Consider the following 16690-nt stretch of genomic DNA (forward strand, 5'->3'; position numbering starts at 1 on the left):
TTCTATAAATCCCAAAAATATTTATTTTATTATTTTGGAAAAAACATTAATTGATTTCACTCTTACAGGTTATTTTACACAAGTATTTCCCACTACATGGCACTTTGCTTTGTCCACATTGGCACATAGTTACAGTTCATCACTCAATACCAATTCATGCATTCATGTTCTGGGAAAAGGGGCAAAATTGCTTTCCACAACTTCTACATGAGATTTACGAAGCATTGATCCCGAGTCAGTTTCTCTTCATCACTCCTATTGGCTATGCTTATATGTAGGAGTTCATTTTAATGCAGGGCAAGAGCTTCTGAGCATGAGCCAAGCATGCCAAACAAATATCCCTGCTATCATGTGTCTATCTACATATCCATCCTCATATCAAGAAAGTGCATATAGAAGTGCATTATTTACAAAGTGCTTCACATGAAATACTCTGAAATCAAAGGCACTTATGTTTGGTAAAAGATATAATTACAGTAGTTTCACTGTGTCAAGGAAGCAGTGTGGGGCATGCAGAAACGTGCATGCACACCATGACCACAAGGTGGCTCTGTTGTACCCACAAAGAATTCAAACGAAAATCTCTGAACATTTAACATTGAGTACTCTGAAAATATATATTTTCTTTGTTGCTTGAGCTTGGCAAAATAAATTGTAAGACTTTCACAGTCAAGCAAATCATGATAGCTTTAAGTAAGATAAGGGAGAGAGAGGAAGAAAGAAAGGAGGCATTCTAGAGAATTCAAACACATGAGTGATTTCCATGCTGTCCAAGTCAAGGGCTAAGTCAAGGGCTGGTTAGCCATTAGCAGTGTGTTGAGGAAAGGGGAAGAGGGGGTTCTACCTCTTCAGTCACCTATGAGGACCGTGGCCAGATCTGGGGTGAGGACCGATCCAGAGCGTCACATCTCAAAGTGTCGGTAAATACTCTCCACATATACCAGAACCCTCTGCCAGTCTGGGCCTCCAGGTCTCAGCATCTCCTCCATAGTCTGCAGAAAACATAGATCAGGATAAACACCTAGAAACAAAATAAACAATTCACAGCAAACTTGTTTGTGTATGTGTGTATTAGAGCCAAAGGGAAGCATTCAGAGGGTTTAGACCCTTGGCTCCTCATCATGACTCACTCACCAGTGATTGTGTGATTCCCACATTCTCTCCAGTCGTAAAAGCAAGGCTGAGGTTCTCCTTCTAGGGACATACAAATATGATTTGAGGCTGCTGTGTGTGTGTACTGACTGTGTGTGTGCAAGCTATTACATACACCGTACGGACCAGAAGAATAGAAAAGGAAGAATTGTACTTGTTTCTTAGTGCTACTTCAAATGCTATTTCTACGTTTTTTGGGGGGGAGATTAGGGTTAAAATTGTATTAAAGGAGGGGTTAGGATTCAGGGATAGGTTAGAAGTTAGGGTTTGGCTTGAGGTTAAGGAAAACAGGCCCTGAATTGTGAGTTCCCACAAGAATGGCCACACACAAACTAGTGTGTATGTGTGTGTGTACCCACCTTACTCTCAGGGCTGAGGGTGCAGTAGGGGATGTGTGAAGGGAGGTAGGTATGATAGACAGCACAGAAGGCCAGACCATCTGCCCAGCTACTGCTGAAGTTGGTGATGTCAATGTTCTGTACAGGGGACAGACAAGACATCCAGGATTACTTCACGAAACACCACACACAGCTCAAGTGCAGCGAACCGTGTGAAGTTTGAGTGACGCATCGGCGCGCGCGCACGCACCTTGTAGCCCTGCGTGCGACTCTGACACCAGCGCAGCAGAGAGTTTCTCTTGGAGCCTCCATGACGCCGGAGCAACAGGTTGAACCCATCCTGGGATCTGCTGCCGTTCAACACAGTAACAGGGACACCACAGGTTATGATAAGACCTACATGTTCCTGTTCAGGAGTGTGATACGAGGACTAAACTGTGGGTAGTAATGCCGATAGCGGTGTGTTTGTCGGTGTGTTGGGACTCACCTGCTTGGGGGCATATCTGAAAGTGCAGAATTGTACTTGTTGAGAGTCTCTTCCTGCTTCCCTATAAATCCCCAAATAAAGTTGAATGTGAGTTGTAACACACTGTAGGCTATAATTCCTCAAGAGATGGTACATTGCTTACACACAGACACACACCTGTGTGAGTGCTGGACCAACTGTCCTGATGTTCCATGTTTTTTCTTGCCCTTGGTTGATTAAGATTCTGGAGAAATAACACAATTCACATATTCATACATTACTGTTGTTGCCACTAGTCAGCAGCAGCAGCAGCAGCCCAGACAATTAGACCTAGGAAACCTCAAGATGCCATTGGCTGGATCCCAGAAGTCAAAGTAGTCTCACCTTGTTTGTGGAACCTGCTGTTGTGGCAGTAGTGAAGTGGGAAGTTCCATTCTCAACAGCAGGGGGATCCAAGGAGACGGGAAGTCTGGACAGGCTTCTATGATATCATGCAGCAGGATTCTATGTTAATGAGATGGCCTCACATATTGTATAGTGGACAGAAAAGCACCACTTGATGTTTATCTGAAATCTGAAAGTCATTCTTGACCGTCTGGGCAAACCTTTTTAGATAGGCTGGCTTCTATCCTTGCTCGACTTCATGTCTTGAATCAACAAAAGTCTATTGGAATGGTTCCTGGAAAATGGATGCCCTTAATTGCCCCTTTGAAGGCCTTATCTATTCCAACTACGCTCCATCTTGCACACCAACTTGTACCTGCTGATGAGGCCTGGTGTGGATACTTATATATCTCATATATCTAATGGTTCTAAGAAATTGAACTGGAATGACAAGCTGCAACTTGATGAGTCTGCATTAATAAGATAGACAGAAGTCATGGATGAATGTCTGTCTTGGATGGATAGGTTTAGCACAAATTTGTTGAGAGAAAGTTAATAATATCAATTGATTTAAAATGTTATTGTTGTATATAGTCTACAATGAATGATTCTCACCTTGACCTCTCTGTGGTACCTATCCTCCGAGTCTCAATGGGGGCACGCCCCTCCTCTCCACTCCTTTCCTCATTGGTCACATTCCTCAGGTACCTCTTGACCACTCCCTTCACGTCAATGTGCGTTTCCTCCTCAACAACATTCTTCATCTTTTCATTCTGACTTCCTTTTTCCATCCCTTCCCCTTTTCCTCCTCTTCCAATCTTGCACATCGCTCTTTCTCTTCCCCGTCCAAACTGAGACTCAAGGGCGTTTGTTTCCACATTTGCCTTTGCATGTGTGTGGGACAGATTTGGAGCCTGGGCCTCAATTCTTCCCTGGGCCTGGGCGAGGCTGGCTATCCTCTGCCTGCTCTCTCTCAGTTCTCCCCTCAGAGTGACCATTTGAATGTCTGTCTCTTTCTGTCTCTGTTGAGCAGCGGCCAGCTCTCTCTCAGTGTCCCGGTGAGCCGTTCTGAGCGCGCCCAGTTCCTCTTCTGCTTCGGAACGCAGCCTGTCGGCCACAGTCACTGCCACCTGCAGGTCAGACTGGAACTGCAGCCACTCCCCGCGTTCCACTCTTTCTGTCTGTAAGGAAAACAACTGCCAATTACTAAAACATCCAAAATAATTCAATTAAATTCTATTTTACTTTAATTTTATTTTGGAGACAGATTGAAGTTGCTGCTACATTTATAGAATCTGGCCTCATTCATTCTCAGTTTGGTCATGCTCAAAGCACCATCTGTTACATGGACAGGGACTATGAACAAGGCTTCACTGTTAAAGTAACAGTGGATTTAGATTACACACCGTGCCTCTATGAAACTGCTTAAGACGTAAAACATAGGAAACTTGACATCGTCTTTGATGATCAAACACCTATTTGGCTTCTTTAACACAACTCAAAACCTGAAGTGGATGGGAGGCAACCCTTAGCAAGCACAGGAGGGCTTGGCAAAAGAAATGATGTGCACACTACCCCTGTGCCGAAGTGCTTTACTCCAAAACCCCATCAGGTGAAGCACTCAAGCAACAAACCTTGCAAAATGGAACAATATGATTTGTAAACACCAAATGTTTTGCTACTTCAAACTGTAAAAGGATCGCTCAAACTAGTTTGAACTTGAAAATCTGATTTCATCGAGGTCGGAAGTGACCCCAACCGTGACTCATCAAAGCCATCAAGCCAGGAGTGCATCTCAACAGTCATCTCAACTTGCATTCCTTTCTCAATCTCCTTTCTACAGAAAATAATCAACATATTAAATCAAAGCTCCAGAGAATATACAATACACTTTTATATGTATACTATCCTACACTTTCAGATCAGTTGAGTAGAGATAAGAGAAATGAAAGTATTCTACATGATTGAGGTTTGTCTGAAGAGTATCCTATCCCAGGACATGCACAAACACTGGCCTGTGGATGTAAACACGGATATCAAGCGAGGCACTAAAAGAGAGTAACTGATCCAAAATGTAAACGATACCAGATTATTTCAAAAGCAAGAGAGAAAGCTAGCAAGCAAGCTGAAAAGAGAAAGCTTGAGTGAAAAAGAGAACAAGCACAAACTCAGAACATTTTGAATGTGAGTGAAAGACAGTACGTGTGTGTTTGTGTATTGCATAGTGACCACACATAGGAACAAAAGTGTGTGTGTGGAGGAGTAGAGGGGTTGGGTCTCTTGTTAATTAAATGAAGAATGGATTGAGATGCAGAGGAGGACTGGAGAGGCAGGGAGACCGGAGCCAACTTGTTTCCTCATCTGACCAGAGACTCAAGACCACAGCTGGGCCCTATTAAATCCTCCTAGCGCACACACACACACACACACACACAGTATATGTACTCACAGATCATATTCTCTACCCTCTTCTTTCTCACACACACACACCTCATTCTCACATTCCTATCCCACTGAAGCACAATGTTAACTTCTCTGTCACACATTTAGGTGTAAGTACAACTACACAAGCGCTGATGAACATTCTCAGAACATTTAGCAACAAACCCACATTTACACTTTGCTCAACTGACATGCTAGTGCACTTTGTAAGCACACTGAGAGCAAACTTCAGTCAATAAATCCCGTTACATTCAGAAGACATGACTTGAAAGAGATGTTTTCCCCATATTATGACCATACACCAACACACTTTGTGCACAAGTTTGTGCACATCTTTATACCCGTCAGACAGAATTATGTATCTATGAAACACTGGCGTGCTGCATGTCCCTACTAACTAGGGCTCGTCTGAGAAGGGGAACAGGAAGGCACTCCTCATCTCACACAGAGATAAGAGTGTTGATTCTCCTTTTAAGAGAGACAGAGAATCCCTGATGGACTGACCTTGTGCCCCACCACAGGCACAGATGGAGACTTGTGGGAGGAACACATGCACACACAGATGCAATCACATACACAATTAAGGTGTGTGTGAGTGTCTATGTTAACCATCTGTCCCACACCTCAGTTCACATACACACCAGAACCCTCTAACACACAGGGCATGGACCATGTGTTGTGGGCCTTTTCAAGCTTTCCACAGACACTATAACTGCAAGTTAGAAAACTACTTGGCCCCCTGTACCCAGTCCCCTGTGCCCACCTACGCAATACCAAGAGCATGGACACAATACCCTGCAGGAGACACAGACAGGAGAATTGGAGGGGAAAGGAAGAAGTAGGTTGGGGTGGGTGGAGAGAGGGGGTAGGATACATGGGGGGAGAAAAGGGGAGGTAAAGAAAGAGATTTGAGAGAAGTAAAGGGATGGAAGGAGGGGGGATAGACAGGAAAAGAAGGGTTGAGAGTTGGAGGGAGTGGTGTTAAGTCTGGAGGTCAGTGGGTGGGTGGTGGGGGAGGAAAGGAACAGAGAAAAGCGTATGGCAGAGGAGGAATTGGAAGAGGGAGAGAAGGGGAGGTCAGAGCTTCAGGAGAAGATGTGAGGTCATTGTATAAGTTCTGCTGCTCAGGGAGGTGCGTGAGCCCTTAGAAGTGTGGGTGGTGGAGGTGCGGGGGGGGGGGGGGGGGGTAGAGGCACTGAGAAAGGGAAGGGGGGGACGGTACAGTCCCCTGCTCCACTCACACTGTAGTCAAGGCTCAATGTGTTTGTGAGGATTTGCGTTCATTCTTCTTTTCCTTTTGAATACACACTCACACAGACAGAGAGACAGACACAAACACACACGCATCCAGTCAGACACAGCACACTGACTTCTTCCCTCACGCCACCAGAAACAAAACAAGTTTTGTCTCTGCAACAGCTGAATGCAGGACCCCTCCTCCACACCACTCCTCTCTCTCTCTCCCCCCCTTTCTCTCTCCCTCTCTCTCTCTCTCGCTCCCTCAACAAAAGCCTCCCACGACACCATGAGCCAGAGCTGACTGAGTTCATAAATTCTAGCTTTGCTAACTTGCAGTATATTGCTCTACTGAGGGACCATGTCAACATGTTGCTGGATAGACTGAGTTTCATATGAAGGGCTAACAGGGGTTTAACAGAGCCCTGGATCTGTGTGTGCTTCCCAGGCACACAGGTACAGGCAGAAGGGGGGGATGGAGTGATTGAGTGAGCGAGTGGTTAGAGGGAGATGGGATCAGAAGAGAGATAGCGAATAGCTAGAGAACAAAACCATGGAGGAGGGAAAAGAGGGAGAGCAAAGGCATGGAGAGAGGAATGGATGGAGTGAGGCACAGCCAACAGAGAAGAAAGCGGAAAGGTCATATTCCAGCTGTCCCAATCTTTACCAGATCTACAGAAAACTAAAAGCCCATGGCTAGCATACTTTGGTGGGTGGGTATGGGCTTAGAACTGGGCTAAAACAGGAAATTAGACAAAAACGATCTGAAGGGGAATCAGAAGACTGCACAAGCCATGCACAAGGAATCCTAATTCTGGTTCTGTTGGTTTGTCTTGCTTCTTCATCGAGCTATCTGAAAATGTTGTGGCCGAAAACTGTATGAAACTACTATCACTGAACTGGTTGATTGTCCTGACGTGAACTAGCACTGAACTGTCCGAATTATCCTCAGGGTTACCTCAGGTGAACAAGCATTGACCAAAAGAACAAGACACAGCACATGAGATCTTGGTTAACTGTCACTGACCAAAGGTTAGAACCAAGGGACACACCAAATAGGAGGGAACTGACCTAGGAAACACCAAATAGGAAGGGACTGACACAGCATACACCTCGTATATGGACAGGAATAGTACATGGCACACATAAAACTAAACACCGACAGACGGAAGCATGGACTTTAGTCGTTTATGACTGATAATAAAGTACCAAAAAGCTGATATGTGCCGAAGCAGGCAACAGGAAGAGATAGCAAGAATAGGCCACCTATGCCAATATTCAGTTAAGGGCGGGTTTTATGTAGAGTATCAAAATGACTGATGCTTAGGCTTTCGCTGCGGAAAGCCCAGAACTTTCATTTGAACTTAAAGAAACCAGCCTGACTCCCGTTCCTCCTTGAAAAGCGACCTTTGGCTAGAACAGCCCACAACAAAATCAATGGGCTTTGATGGCAAAAAGAGAAGAGACTGATAAAAAAAGAGAGAGATAGTGTAAGCATGAGAGGAATCAAGATGATCTAAAAGTATTTCCTCCCCAGCCTCTTAAGAGGGCTGTAGACAGGAAGCGAGCTATTAGGACCACATCTCTCAGAGGCCCTGCTGGGCTGGTCCAATTTCTGGGTTGGGTGGGGGTGACAGGGAGTCTTGTTATTGTTGAATCTCCTTCATGGCAAGGTCTAGTCAGAACTATGATTAAAACACAATCCCAGCCGCCTCAATCTTTGCTTCAGGGATTGTGTCACTTCCTGTTTACGTTCCCACAGTTATCCAGCAATCTTCTACCACAACTGTCCCGGCTACTATAACCAATTGTAAAAACAAGTACTAAATATAGTATACAATATTGAAGTGGTCTGTAATAATTTTTTAACTAATCAAACACACTGTGTTGATTCTTCAAATACAAATTGGAACCAGCAAAGCCTTAGAACCCCAAGTAAAAAAGTTAGATGAATTTCCAAGAAACATTTGACAAGAGCAACCTGAGCTGTGTGGAATTATTATATATTTTGTGTACGCAATCATATGTGAGTATTGATCACCTGTATGGTTTCTCTCAGACGACAGATTTCAGTGAGGAGACTTTTCAAGACACCTAGGAGAGAGGGAGAGTCAGGGACAAAGAGCAAAATATCTTAGAATTTGCATCGCATTGAATTACTTGTGTCATATCATTTTTGAAGGAGGACTCTTGTGACGTTTAGTCCATCTGCTGGCTTGGTCTAGATCTGGTGTAGGTTACCTGCCACTGTCTTGTCCTTGCTGTCAGAAAGTCCCAGTGTTGTCCTGCACTCCTCCACCAGCCTCTCCATCTCCCCCTGGCTGTCCCTAGAAACAGGCCCCATTAGCAGGGACTGACTCAGTCCACTGTCCTTCTCTTTCCAGCTTTGGCCCGAGAGGCTGACCAGGGAAGATGAGCTATCCAGAAACGAGGGGCTCTGGTTGGGGCTTGTCATCTTTCTCTTCCCCTGCTGTGCATGCGCACTGGGGGTCGAACTGGACAGACCATTGTTACACCCCACAGCCACCGTGACATCCTCAGGTGTCACGGTACATTCTAGTTTGTCCTGTTGGGTGCTGGAGGTGGGTCCAATCACGGAGCAGTCTGGGGTGACAGGCATGGGAGGTTTCCAATCAGAAGCGGGGGTGGAGGGGATGAAGTCTGAAAAAGGAGGTGATTTCTTGCCACCTGTGCTGAGGGCTGAAGACATTGGTTGGTCTGGATGAGGGAGGGTTAGTTTGGGGACAGTAGGCGGGTCAGCAGTAGCAGGAGAGGTAGGAGGAGTGTGGAAAATGTCCTGGTGAGGACCTGGAGAGATGACATGGGAACAAGATTGCAAGAAAGAGACTGACCGACCGACCGACCGACGAGCAGGAAAACAGAGATAGGATGGAGTGATCATTTGTGGATGTATGATGCAGATGGCTGAGCCAACAAGTCCATCCAACACACACACACACACACACATCTTTGTAAGAATAGAAGGAATGGTCTATTGCTTATCAGGAGACAGACCTGGCTCGGGAGCAGCTGATCTACAGGAAATGACCACAACCAACACTCCTCCTTTGTCCTTGTTTGGAAAATGGTCTATGCTACAAAATGGATGTGACTTCAAATAGGAAAGAAAGCTATGCAAAGCAATGCTTCACCACCAGGCGAATGAATCTCACACTACTGTTCTTCAAATTGTGTGAATAACTTCTTATAGCCACCCTTGTCCAGATTATAGTGTGTGTGTGTGTGTGTGTTTTAGCTTGTCTGGGTAAGAGTGTCTGTCAGCCAGCATTAGGCCTCCCATGATTAATCCTTTGCCCTTGCGCTGAGCCGGGGAATTCTGCCGATTCATCACAGCTGGGGTGGCTGGGCCTGACGAATCACATGGGGACGCAAGGAGAATGACCACAGAGTGAGCTACACACAGGAGAGGAGTCTAAGGTTTCCACCCCTGCAGCGCACACACACTTTCATTTATCCTGAAATTTTGCCTATCCTTTCGTCTTGCTCTCCCCCCCCCCCCCCCCACACTTTGCTCTCTTTTTTTCCCCAAAATAATTCTGACTTATTTTAGGTTTCACTATCACTTTTCTTTCTACATCTCTCTCCATTTCCTGTTGAGCATTGGCTAGTAGTTGAAACGTGTATGAGTGTTTCTGGGTATTGGGGAATTAGTATTCTGGAGGGTAGGGCGATCAAGACTGTAGAGACAGGGAGCAGCTCAGGGTAGCAGACAGAATGCCAGGCTTACCCTGTGTGTGTGTGTGTGTGTGTGTGTGTGTATGTGTGTGTGTGTGTGTGTGTGTGTGTGTGAGAGAGAGAGAGTGTGTGAAATATTTCAAATTCATCTCAGAATGTACAAACTGGCTGCAGGAATTTCCTAAATGAGTTGTCTGAGGGCACAGGTTTTCACTTTGTGAAAACTTATGGTGTGTGTGTCTTTTAGATGTGATCTTGACACAGAAAGGAAAAACATCCTGACAGGTGTGTTACCTGTTGGTCCATGGCCATCTTTGCTGGAGAAGTTTCCCATAGTGTAGTGAGAGGGGGCAACACTGAGGGGCACGCTTTATCTCCGTGGTAAGGGCTGAGGTGAAGGCACCCTGGAGTCAGATAAACACCATTGAAACAACTGACAGCATCACATAATTATGTCATATTCCAAGGAAGACATGTCCATATTCCATGTTCAATTATATCAGAATGTACAATACTGAATTCCATTAGCCTACTTAAAGAGATACATGGTTACATTTTGAGCCTGGTAAGTTGCCACTAGCTCGGTGAGGAGCTCAATGTTGTTGGCTCTTTATTGTTTGCATGTTCATTTGAATGTTGTGCAAAACAAGACTAGAACCTCAGTCGACGAATTAGACCTCTGACGAATCACATCCTCATGAGAGAACAGTGCGGATAGCACGCAGGGTACAACGCCACCCTAGCAGGCAATGATGAACATGACACTAACATCTCGCAGTTTGGACACATTGTTCAGTTCAAGTACCGGAGTTACGGAGCGAGAGAGGTGGTGTTTGGCCTTGAATGTTAGAGAGAAGTTATGAGTTTAGTCATGCGTAACGTGCCAAATATTGCGCCGACACAGGGACATGCTTTGACCAGATTTAGCCCGATGAGTATAATCCATTTCTTAATTATGTCAAACGTTAACTCCTCATTGCAATGAGAGGGGAACACACGGTGCCCACAAACTTATCAAGAACTCTCGCTCGCCGTGTAAACGTCTGATTGATCCCAAAACTATTAATTTAGCCTAAATAAAATCAAAGACACGCGCCTTGTAACGACAGAAAATAATGTTTAGGGAATCTAATGGAAATCAAATGCTTGCATGCCCTGATACAATATTGAATGCAACGCACCTGGCAAAAGTAACAGCACTTTCTTTCCCAACAAACAGTGCCGTTTAACTGAATCATAAAGTTTCTCTAACACGCTCAATTCGAGTGTCGAATTCCTCAGACACGCTTAAACATCAAAAAGATAACTACCTACCCCTGGAAGAACTAGGAAGAATAATTGTTATTTCAACCCCTTTGTTCTCGTCTGGGTTGTTGAACACAATCCGCTTGTTCTCCGCACCTTTTCTCCTTCCGAAGAAGCGCGCTCATATCATCAAAACGCTTCACTGAGTAGGAGGGGTAGTGCGCAAGCACGGGAGAAAGTCTGCACTTCAAGAAGTTGAAAAGTACTCTAAAAGTTTTAAAATAACACACCTTAAGATACCCAACAAACACAAAATGCGTTATTAATTGAAAAGAGCCATTTTAGTCAATGTCAAGAGATATTATTTTCAGCGCATACACAGTAGCTACCTGTTCGAGGTTTGTCCAGTAGGGCGCGTAGTTAGTCCGATGTGGACTAAACCTGTTGCCTTCGTTGGCCTTGTTTGAGTCATGTCCATTAACGTTGAGTAGACCAGAGAGGTTCATTTATTCAGCATTTATTCCAATTGCGAGATTATTTTTAGCCAGTCTAGTTCCCATATCATCGATTATTGGGTGAGTTAGAAATCCAATTGAACAAGTTTGGTAAACTTGGTTGATCAAGACATTTCACAATTTCATTCTAGATCGTCCCATTGATAGAAAATGAATTGAATTGCCTGCTCCTTAACTGGAAAAAACTGAATTGATCATTTGATTTATGTTCAATTTACAACATTATAAAGAAACGCAGAAACCCTGTAGGGTATTATAATAAATTATGTTATATTATAGTGGAAAAACTTTCATTTAAACACTTATTTAAATAATACAGGAGTATTAGAACTATCATATTGCAATACTAGTAGTAAAACACATCACCAGTTTACAATAGCCAAGTTATAAAATAAAAAACGTTACATTGCAGAGTGCTAAACCTGGATACATAAAAAATGTATCCAGGTATCACAACACAACGGTAAAATCAGAATCAATTATTATAACATTTACCACTGGCGCCTAAATAGCTTTGTGCCAAAAATGTTCACATCTTTAAGTCATGCTTAAGTCTTTTTGGAGCACATTATCATCTTGTCTAAAAGGGGTCAGTCTCAGTGGATTGGCTGAATTTGATGGCAGCTGGACCCATCACAGCATCTACTGAGGGGATACATTTGTTAGTGACCTATAGCATCAATAAAGAGGCTAATCTAATGATGCTTGAAACCTCTGCCTGCCACCAAGACCACAGATGCTGCACTGAGCTGGCAGACAAAAATGTGATTATAGGAATGACCTCTTTCTGATGCAACAACACGAAAACCTCTCCCCTCCCCTCCTCTCCTTCTACCCTTTACTTCCACTCAAGCCCTAAAAAGGAAACAATGTAAATGTTCCTGTCCTAAATTGGCACAAATCTAACATCCAATCCTCCTCCATCCAATCCTTGGTCATCCCTAATCCCAGATTAGATTGATGAGTATGCCTGATACCTGATGTACCACCTCATCTAATCCTTTTTAAGGATATTGGTTTAGCTGGGAGATTTGTCAATCTCTTCCCTGTGTCCTCACCAGCATAATCTAATAAGCAGTGTGAATACGCTGCAGTATCATTTACAAGAGTGTTTATTTGTGAGGTACAGTGTGGAACTGCAGTATACAGAGTGGGTTACACAGCAAACAGTGGATGGTCTACATGTGTGTACTCTGAGTTACTACATAGAGGAAAAGAAGAGAGAAGAAAATAATCTAATACATGGGAAAATTCCACCTGTGTCTTTCACTACAGACTGTGACAGTCAATGCCAGCCTTGCCCACTGACGGATGGCACCTGCTCCTCATCCACTGAAATCCATTCAAGCTTGTCCCAGCACTGTACAAATAATGGCCCACTGCCCGGACTGGCAAGGGGGTGTGGTGTGGTGGGGGATGCCAACCATCTGTGGACTGAGAGTCCATGGCAGTCTTCTTTTACCCATCTTCACAAAGAAGGCACATGCAGTCTCAGAAGGAAACTATTTAAGATGACACTTTATTGCTGACCTCACTAAGCAATCGCAAAGAAGTCTCAATTTACTCGTTCGATCAATCACTGCTAATCGAGTGACTGAACATATTGCACAGATGTGCTGAGTAATTGCACACCGTAATTTCCTATAGGTCAGTTATGTTACAGTGGATGAAAGATCATCCAAACCTGTCTATGAATATACAGAATTCAGGACAAATGTTGAGACATTCGAACACAGAGTTGCGTATTTTAAGGATTCACTTTCTGGATAGCAAAGGAGGGAGGCGGGACATCCTGACAGCCACTGGAGCGGCGTGGTAGCTCCATGAAGGATGGGGCTACCCTCGCCTGGGCCAGTGAGCTGGTTGCGGAGTCTGTGTGTGGGCTGGTCCACTGCAGGAAGCGGGCGGAGGGGCGGTGGTGGAGGGCCAGCTGTTTGGAGCTGTAGCCACACATGCCGATCCCCAGAGCCCCCAGAAGCACAGCCAGGCGGGGCATGACCATTACCCCATCTTCCCCTGCCTTCTGGTTCATGTTCAGCATGGCCTGGGTCTGCAGGAGAGACAGAGGACTGTGGGTTAGATTACAGTGAGGTGAATGTCTTTTAGTGAATACTCCTTCTTGTATCTTCTTGAGTTTTAGCAATTTTGAGGGAAGTTTTAATGTCCTGACTGACAACATTTATGGCATGAGATATTTAAGCTCAAACAATTCTAAAATGCTCATGTTAATTAGCAGCATACCACCTTCCCCAACCCACACCCAGGATATAATATTTTTCTTCCAAATAACTCTCTGCATCTGTCACAAACAAAAGCTCTTGTATTATGTGAGACGTAAAATTTCCTCACAGGCCCCCTAGACAATAATAAAGTGCAAAGAGAGGAAATAATAGATAGCACAATTCTAATGGAGTTTTGACTCAGGCTGTTAAACAGACATTTTTATTTTGGCCTCTTTCAGTTTTTCCTACTCATAATTCATTGCATTGTGTCATGGGTTGGATTTTTCCCATGCTTGGGGTAAACACCAATAAATAAGCGAGAGATCAAGTTAAGCGAGCTAAAACAAAACACTCGCAATAAAAGCTTATGGTTTTGATATTTTAGGTGTCGGGGTGGAGGGTGGGGTAACCAAAATAAAAGTAACCTGAAATGTGGTTTTAGCTTACAGAAAATGCCTCCTGAACTGCTTCTTTTAAAGTTTGTAAAGGGAAAGAAAAAATAAAAGAGAACAGACTAACATTAAATGACTGATGCATTGGTCAAACACATTGATATTAAGACCCGCTAAAGCAGTATCAGGTTGTAGCTTGAAAACAACCTGCACAGAGAACCTGTCCTCAGCAAACCAAACAACATTACATCAATAAACCATCTCAAAGTCATCCAATCATTTCAGTCACCAGGTACACCCCGTGGACAGATAGTACCAGGGAATGCCAAGGACTTCAGGTAATCTATACAGGAGATCCATCAGATATTGCAGAGGCATTTCTGGTTGACAGGTTCTAAAACAATGCAGGCAATAAGAACCAAGCCAGACGAAGCCCAATCCAGCTCCTGGGTTCCTCTGTTGTTGTGGACCAGCTATTTCCCAGAAGACAACACTTCACAATGACAAAGTAAAGTAATCTCTGGCTACCTGAAGCAGATTACGGCTTTGGTGTCGCCAATTGCCTTAAAGTAAAGACTGACGCAGTAATGTAATATACCACTGTATACTACATACTGAAGTAAATATAGCAATCAATATTATTTCAATGAGATATACTTTACATCCAGTTTTTTCTTAGACAATCACCCCTGCCCATAATGCCATAGCACAGCTGTGTATATTAGACAAAGACTTCCCCTGCCACCCACCCGCAGATATCGTATGTACCCAGGAGTCAACCTAGGGATCCGGAAGAACATCTTGGAGCGTTCCAGGGTGAAGATCTTGTTGCTCAGCAAAAGAGTCGGTGTTGAAAGTGAACTCTGTCAAGCTCGTCTTCCTGGGTGTCCCTGGACTGGGGAACCCACAGAGAGAGATACTGTGTGTGGACACTTCAGCCTAAGATGAGCTACCTGGTGGAAACCTTGGGATCGTTTATATGTCCTCTCCAAATCACTTTACGTAACCACACACACACACGAATGCGCAGGAACACACACAGCTTACAGGTGGTGTGTTCTGAAAGATTAAAGAGTGTGCTGGGATGGAGGCCATGGACTTACCAGAGTGTTACCAGTCAGACATCTAAGGGTTTAGGCTAATTAATGTTTAGTCTGTCAACACTGCAGAGACCATGAACTTGATTTGCTGGAGTCATATTATGGGATATTGCTCAGCACTGTAAAGGCACAACTCCAACAGAATATTGTATAACTGTAGAATCTGCTATCTACTTGTATTCATACTATATTACATTAACTGTGAACAAAACATTTTGCCTTCATAATGAATTTGTACAGATAGCAGTGTTCAAATGTTTTTAGAATGAGTTATTTATATTTGACTAAAAGGTTTCCCTAAATGACAGGAGAGTAGGTGCACAGCCACATCCACTTACTAACCGCCATGAACAAAAGACTAAATCACTGAGTGCTGAGGTGAAGGATCCTCCAGTCTTTGATGTGTGCATTGTCTGCTTCTGCCGATTCAGCGCCTACCTTGAGGTCTAACCACTTTTCCTGGGGGTCTCCTTTTAAGGGATGGAACCTTAATAATGAGCGTGTTAAGTTGATAACCTCTCCCTCAGTGAAGTGTTGGATGCAACCTTGTTTACAAGAGTATATGGGTACCGTAGACCTTTCCTTAAAGCTGGCATCCCTTCGGTGGCATTACATAGCTTTGTGGTGAGCTGTCCTGTTCTCAGAGTACAGTGTAACTGAGGTTAATATGTTCAACTTGTTTTTGAATGAGAAACTATTTGCCTGTAGATAACCCCTGCAGTAGGCATCATTATACTGGGCGAAAGCTAACCATTTCCTTCACAAAATGTTATCTGAGCATGATGGGTAATGTGGTACTTACCCTCGTTCTCCCCTCCAGCTAATGACACCAGAAGGAGTCTGTGTGCAGGGGCCAGACAACACCTGGTGGCTCCTCTTATGACTGTCACCACAGATGGTGACACTCATGGTAACAGTTCACCACCGCTGCAATGCTGTTATACACACACACACACACACACACACACACACACACACACACACACACACACACACACACACACACACACACACACACACACACACACACACAGGGCTATTCTGCTCCAGTAAAGGCTACTCATTCATTACCAATCAGCATCACAGCATTGGAATGAAAACAGTTGAACTTCATCTGGCCTTGTGTTTGGCATTCAGGTTCAGGCCAGGCTAGCTTTGGCATTCCCACACTTGTTTTCTCACTCCCCACTCTTCATAACAAGCTCAGGGCCATTCTATTAGATTAGAATGCTGTGCTATCGTCAGCAACGCTGATGTCGTTGGCTCAACTACTGGCTGGGTGACAGAGAGCACTTATCAGCTCCACAGCTTCCTCAGAGACAATCTGTGACACAGTATCTATCTGTGGGTGGAGTGGTTGCATGTAAGCAATGGTTTGCGCCAACTGTGGTCACGCCAACCAACAGAGAGCAACAAGTTAGCGTGTTAACCAAAGACGTCATAGTTTCAACAGATTATAATTGATGTACCAATTGAACTCATAGACACAATTAAGACCATCT

The 16690-nt window shown here is 44.2% G+C and overlaps 2 protein-coding genes across 8 annotated transcripts; both read right to left on the reverse strand.

Annotated features, from left to right (window-relative positions):
* si:ch211-195o20.7 (cytospin-A) lies at positions 1-11369 on the reverse strand. 6 transcript variants are annotated; one of them, XM_062469312.1, is made up of 12 exons: positions 11349-11369; positions 10009-10118; positions 8260-8826; positions 8060-8112; positions 2956-3521; positions 2341-2437; positions 2134-2200; positions 1978-2038; positions 1741-1840; positions 1512-1628; positions 1135-1194; positions 1-992 (listed from the first exon to the last, which is right to left on the reverse strand). In XM_062469312.1, exons 2-12 carry the CDS (start codon positions 10046-10048, stop codon positions 903-905), a joined length of 1818 nt encoding a protein of 605 aa, XP_062325296.1. In that variant the 5' UTR covers positions 10049-10118; positions 11349-11369; the 3' UTR covers positions 1-902. The 6 variants fall into 6 exon arrangements, with proteins under 6 accessions (XP_062325296.1, XP_062325294.1, XP_062325295.1 ...); XM_062469310.1 differs by lacking the exon at positions 11349-11369 and adding an exon at positions 11029-11246; XM_062469311.1 differs by lacking the exon at positions 11349-11369 and adding an exon at positions 10896-11034.
* Positions 11370-12972: 1603 nt separating this feature from the next.
* On the reverse strand, positions 12973-16118 carry zgc:193593 (uncharacterized protein LOC564090 homolog). 2 transcript variants are annotated; one of them, XM_062469314.1, is made up of 3 exons: positions 15991-16118; positions 14838-14983; positions 12973-13524 (listed from the first exon to the last, which is right to left on the reverse strand). In XM_062469314.1, exons 2-3 carry the CDS (start codon positions 14886-14888, stop codon positions 13222-13224), a joined length of 354 nt encoding a protein of 117 aa, XP_062325298.1. In that variant the 5' UTR covers positions 14889-14983; positions 15991-16118; the 3' UTR covers positions 12973-13221. The 2 variants fall into 2 exon arrangements, with proteins under 2 accessions (XP_062325298.1, XP_062325297.1); XM_062469313.1 differs by lacking the exon at positions 15991-16118 and having other exon boundaries at positions 14838-15051.
* Between the last annotated feature and the right edge of the window lie 572 nt (positions 16119-16690).

Source organism: Osmerus eperlanus, chromosome 9 (assembly GCF_963692335.1).
Source record: "Osmerus eperlanus chromosome 9, fOsmEpe2.1, whole genome shotgun sequence".
Taxonomy (NCBI): domain Eukaryota; kingdom Metazoa; phylum Chordata; class Actinopteri; order Osmeriformes; family Osmeridae; genus Osmerus; species Osmerus eperlanus.

Bases quoted from the DNA above. Each gene is read 5' to 3' on its own strand.
- zgc:193593 (XM_062469314.1), bottom strand. From the start codon at position 14,888: ATGTTCTTCCGGATCCCTAGGTTGACTCCTGGGTACATACGATATCTG. The intron at 13,525-14,837 runs GTGGGTGGCAGG...TCTCTCCTGCAG, and splicing joins GGTACATACGATATCTGCGG to ACCCAGGCCATGCTGAACAT.
- si:ch211-195o20.7 (XM_062469307.1), bottom strand. From the start codon at position 8,986: ATGTGTGTGTGTGTGTGTGTGTTGGATGGACTTGTTGGCTCAGCCATC. The intron at 8,113-8,259 runs GTAACCTACACC...CCTCTCTCCTAG, and splicing joins CAAGGACAAGACAGTGGCAG to GTGTCTTGAAAAGTCTCCTC. The intron at 1,629-1,740 runs GTGCGTGCGCGC...TCCCCTGTACAG, and splicing joins GTCGCACGCAGGGCTACAAG to AACATTGACATCACCAACTT.